The sequence below is a fragment of the Odontomachus brunneus genome, unplaced genomic scaffold (genome assembly GCF_010583005.1).
Source record: "Odontomachus brunneus isolate Ranch 3 - 2012 unplaced genomic scaffold, Obru_v1 Obru_scaffold_153, whole genome shotgun sequence".
NCBI lineage: Eukaryota > Metazoa > Arthropoda > Insecta > Hymenoptera > Formicidae > Odontomachus > Odontomachus brunneus.
Window position 1 is genome coordinate 660,372 of NW_022639603.1, and position 5,500 is coordinate 665,871.

A 5,500-nucleotide genomic window follows, 5' to 3' on the forward strand; every position below is an offset into this window, starting at 1 on the left:
AGGTTAGACATTTGTCAATAAAATTCAGTGCGAAGAGATTCATTTAAGCGAGCAGTGCTATTTTTTCTTTTGATTAAATATGGAACGTGATAAGTTGTTTTTTCGACATGTGCTGCTTCATTACTTTGACTTGAAAAAAACTGCAGCTGCAGCTCATAAATTGCTTTTCGAAGCTTATGGCAATTATGCTCCATCGGAAAGAACATGCCAAGTATGGTTTCAGCGATTTAAGAGTGGTGATTTTGATGTCAATGATAAAGAACGCTCAGGCCAACCGAAAAAGTTTGAAGACACCGATTTGCAGGCATTATTGGACGAAAACTCTACTCAAACGCTCCAAGAATTGTCTGCAGCATTAAATGTTACCCGATGGCTGTTTCCAAACGTCTACATGCAATGGGAAACATTCAAAAGAAGGGAAAATGGGTACCACACGAATTAAACCGCAGAAACTAAGTTTATCACCTAATATGACCGTTTCTGCCTGGTTTAGGGAAAAAGACTACTCTCTTCTCCCTCCAGGTTTATGGTACATATCTCAGGGCTATACTAGCCCTGAGTACTTTTATTAGTGGACCTGTCAGCACCTCCAGTCCCTCCCTTAGGAGTGCCGGGTAAATGCCGTCCGTCCCGGTACCTTATAAAGCTCAAAGGTTTCTATTGCCCATTTGACCCCGCTCGGTTGTACGATTCTGGCCGCGAGGGACCACTATTTGGTCACACGAGGTTCTCTTGATTGATTCTCGTCTCTGTTGCCCCGAATCGTGACATCCTCTCTGAATCCCGGAAAGTGAGTGGACATCAAGTGTCTCAGTGTCTCCTCCGTTGATTCAGTGTATCTTCCATCCGGGAGCTTAAGACATCCCAGTTGAGGTGAATTGTCTTTGCTGAGGATTTTGTTGAGTTTGGATATCTCCGGAGAACTTTCAACGCTCCCGCAGAACTTCCTCCAGCTCCTCCTCTTTGACATTGTGATTTCTTTGCTATAGCGTCGTTGGGAGCTCCTGAAAGCTGCCCAATCAGTTTCCGCTTTTGACTTCCTTGCTCTATTGAAAAGCCTTCTTGTCTCAACCCTGAGCTTAATAAGCTCATTATTCCATCATAGGACCTTGGATGAGACTTGTTTTCGCCTTAGTGGGCAGTTTGCTTCATAGGCCTCTATGATAGCGTCGCTGACAAACTGCGACGCCACTTCTAGATCCTGTTTTGTATTAAATCTGGACGGGGCTTTTTTCAGAATGGTGCCAAGGTCCTTCCTGTAGCTCGTCCAGTTTGTGCCTCTGGGGTTGCGACCCCAATTCCTCTTTTCCCTGTGCTCGAGCGCAAAACGTAGCTGCCTGTAATCCGATCCCGAAGGTTCGTTTGAGACTCTCCAGTCTTTCACCAGGTCAGCCACTCCCCTCGTACACAGGGTTAGGTCTATAACCTCACGTCTTCTGCAGTCCATGAAGGTGGGTTCCGTTCCTCTGTTTAGGATGATTAGCTTGCTGTCCATGACGAATTCATGTAGGCTTTCCCCTCTCGGGTTGATGCCCGTGCTTCCCCATCCCACATGTTGGGAGTTTGCAACGCAATCCAGGAGTACCTCCAGCCCTCTCTCCTCCGCATATTTCATCAGCTCCTTGACTTTCCTCTGTGGTGGAAGGTCTTTGGCGTCATAGGGCATGTAGACTGACCCCATCAATACATCCCTGTGGGTCCCTTCGTCCAAATTTAGCCTCACTTGTATCACCGTGATATCTCCATTACTGAACTGCGGCATAAAGATTGCATTTAGATCTTTTGTCACTATATATGTCCTTATTTTTCCCTGAGTGGTGGACAAGATAATCTTGCCACTACCGCTCAGGCCTTTTATAGCGTTGTTCAAGAGCTATGGTTCTTGTACAAGTGCTATTGCTGTCTGCATCACAGCCATGCCCCTAGCTAAAATCGCTGAGGCGCCTTTGCTATGATGCAAGTTAATCTGCACCACTGGAACTGTGAGATCTGTCATTTCTATGCAGACTCTTTCGTTCCAGCGGCTTCCACCTCCCTTCCGCGTTCCTTGCCGGTCAACCTTACAGTTGCCCGGCCCATTCCGCAGAAGGGTTTCATTCCGCAGTTCTTTAGGGCCTTCAGAGAGGAGTCGCCGACAAGAACAGCGAAGTGGGCGCTTTCGGCGTCCCTGCTCTCGCTCCCCCTGACGACAACCTACTCGCTGGCTGCCAGTCTTGCGTTTTGTCTGTCAAGGAGTTCTAACGCCTCCTTAACAGCCAAATCCGGCTCCTCTAGGTGTACTACCAGCCTGTGGCGCTTCGGAAGCTCCTCAAGCGGCAGCACACGTAGCTCGTTCTCCCTAGTTTTAACTCCGAGGATAGGCTTTTCAGCCAGTCCGCGGATTCTACATCGGCGCAACCGCAAATGATTGCCCCGTCTCTCTCCCAAGCTCCGGTAAAGAGGGGAGCCCTGGTGCCTCTTGGAAGTTCCAGGATCCTTTCCCTAATCAATTTTTTAATAACTGCTATTTCCCCGGGTTTGATCTTATTTTCAGGGTAACCCTCAATAATAAGTGCCACCCTGACTATTCCCTTAGTCGCCTGTGCAAAGGTCCCTTGGTCACTGACCTTGGGCTTCTTGTCCAGGCGTTTTTCTGAGGGGCTGGGTGTCGTGAAAACCGGTCTGGGGCGCTTTTGCGTCCCTGATGGACCAGCCTCCCCCCGAGCTCCTGTTACGCCTCCAGAGGCAGCACCCGATTCAGAGGTCTTTTCAGCCCTCTCTCTCGCCCGCTGCCTCTTCAGCTTTCTTCTCGCAGCCCCACTCATTTTCGGGCGTGGCTCTGCGAGTCTCTTTGCCACGGAATCGAACCGAGCGTCGGTACTCAATCCCGCGTCGTTTCCTCCTTCTCTAGGTTCACTTCCTAAGGAAGCCACCCCCTGGAGAAGATCATATATTTTTTGCTTTTTTTTCGTACCAGTGTCCATGCTTGTTCCCACGAGTACCGCGGTCGCGCGATCTCACCCGGGCAGAGTCGCGATTGCCCGGGGCTCGGCAGCGTACTCCCGGAGGTAGCCCGGTATCCGGGAGGCACCGTTCATGACACAGCTCTCCCTGTGCCACGCAGCTCTCAGCACGGTTGCTAACACCTTGGCTTGGGGGGTTCCTCTTAGATGACTGCGGCCGGGAAACATCCCTGAGCGGATGCCCCGACCGCAGCCACAGCCCCACCACCAACGACAAGGTGGGAACCCATGCGGGGAATTTAAAACATGTAAATATTTTTTAAATATACTTTCTACATACTTTTTAAAACATATTTTAAAAGAATCTATTCTCTTCTTTTAAATAAATCATATGCTTTCGTATATGGATATTCCATATGTACACAATATAAAGCATCTCTCAATCAAAGTGACAGTGACGCAGTAGGTAAGGTGAACGACACAAGAATCAGCCCAAGTAACAGACTCACGTCAAAATGACGTAAAAAACTTGTCGAATGACGTCAGGTGACTAAATAACGACGTCTTTAAAACGTTTTTTTTGTGACATCTTAATAACGTTTCTGTATAACGTCTTAAAAACGTATTATTGACGTTTAGAGGCGTCATAAAACGTCATTAAGTCGTCTAAAATGTCGTCATCTGTGACATTAGACTATCATTTTGATGATATTCTCACGATATTTTTTATCGTTCCTTGGTTATTTTTATTATCCTGAACTTACTTAGATTTGGATGTCATTTTGACGTGTCTGCTACCTGGGAGAGGTCTTAGGCTCGAATCTCAGCAATGTCCATACAGCACAGAAGCTTGCAGCAACATTGCTACAACGTTTCAAGATTGCATATTGCAGTGCAATGTTGCAGAGACTTTGCAGTAACATTAATTTGCAATATTACTTTAGCAATATTGCAGTAATATTTAAAAAAATATTAGGAATATAATATATTTTCTTTATTTACTAGTTATATTTGTTACTTGTATTTCAAATTCAGTAATGTTTTACATCAATAATACTTATAGAATAGTACTTAGAATAGCACTCGTTAATGGCAATTATTAATTTGTCTTATTGCATATTTTTTATACTCCTTATATCGTTTTTTCGGAGAAAATACTTTCTTTAGATTTAATATTCGTACTTGTTTAATTTTGTGTTTTCTTTTATTTCATTAAAATATTATATTTTTAAACAAAATATTATTTTTTAAAATGATAAAACTTTTATTTCGTTCAAGGAAACCATATCATTTGATTAAACAACACTATTGTTTTAAATATTATGTGCGCAACTAAGTTTTCGCTGTTTTTTTTTATGAATATGCAACTTTATTGTGAAAAAATGGTTACAAATGAATCATTGAAAGTATTGCCCATCGCTAGCTACAACTTTTTCGCATCTTTCTGGCAGAGCTCGAATGCCGTTACGGTAAAAGCGTTCGTCTTGTGAGGTTATCCACGAATCAAGCCATTTTTTGATGTCTTCATATGAGCGGAACTGCTGATCAGCCAGACCATGTGCCATCGAACGGAACAAGTAATAATCGGACGGCGCAATATCTGGAGAATATGGCGGGTGGGGTAGGATTTCCCATTTGAGCGTTTCCAAGTAGGTTTTAACGGGTTTGGCAACATGAGGCCGAGCGTTGTCATGCAGTAGAATCACTTTTTCGTGCCTCTGCTCGTATTGTGGCCGTTTTTCGCGCAGTGCTCGGCTCAATCGCATCAATTGAATTCGATACCGTTCCCCAGTGATGGTTTCGTTCGGTTTCAACAGCTCATAATAAATAACACCGACCTGGTCCCACCAAATACACAGCATAACCTTCGCAGCGTGAATATTCGGCCGAGCCGACGACGTAGAAGCATGACCGGGCAGTCCCCATGACTTTCTTTTCTTTGGGTTGCTGTAATGAATCCATTTTTCATCACCCGTCACAATGCGATGAAGAAAATCCTTCCTTTTCTGCCGCTGGAGCAGTTGTTCAGAGGCGAAAAAACGACTCTCAACGTCCCTTGGCTTCAAATCATAAGGAACCCAAGTTCCTTGCTTTTGAATCATTCCCAACGCATGCAATCGCTTGGAAATGGCTTGGCGGGTAACTCCTAATGCTGAAGCAAGCTGTTCTTGCGTTTGGCACGGATCCTCATCGAGCAATGCCTCCAATTCAGCGTCTTCGAAGGTTTTTGGCCTTCCTTCACGCGGACGGTCGTCAACATCGAAATCACCGTCTTTGAAGCGACGAAACCAATCACGGCACGTTGTTTCACTTAGAGCAGCATCTCCGTAAACTTTTTGGAGCTCTCGATGCGCTTCAGCCGCCATTTTCTTCGAATGAAATAAGAAAATCAACACTTCCCGCAAATGACGATTATTTGGCACAAAATCAGACATTTTCACACAACCAAAAGTATATGACGCCAAAACAAAATCACTAACAATCAAAGCGGTTTGTTTACCATATATCTAAGCTTGGTTCATGACGTTTTGGATATGTCAAAATCGACCAGCACTTAC

General features: G+C 45.0%; 1 protein-coding gene across 1 annotated transcript; it reads right to left on the reverse strand.

The window, feature by feature from the left end:
* Positions 1 to 1,099: 1,099 nt before the first annotated feature.
* Positions 1,100 to 1,996, reverse strand: LOC116850721. Its single transcript, XM_032829327.1, has 2 exons — positions 1,889 to 1,996; positions 1,100 to 1,753 (listed from the first exon to the last, which is right to left on the reverse strand). Exons 1-2 carry the CDS (start codon positions 1,994 to 1,996, stop codon positions 1,100 to 1,102), a joined length of 762 nt encoding a protein of 253 aa, XP_032685218.1.
* Between the last annotated feature and the right edge of the window lie 3,504 nt (positions 1,997 to 5,500).

Coding starts and splice junctions, on each gene's coding strand:
- LOC116850721 (XM_032829327.1), bottom strand. CDS start 1,996: ATGACAGATCTCACAGTTCCAGTGGTGCAGATTAACTTGCATCATAGC. Junction 1,754..1,888: donor TGCAGACAGCAATAGCACTT/GTACAAGAACCA, acceptor TTTATGCCGCAG/TTCAGTAATGGAGATATCAC.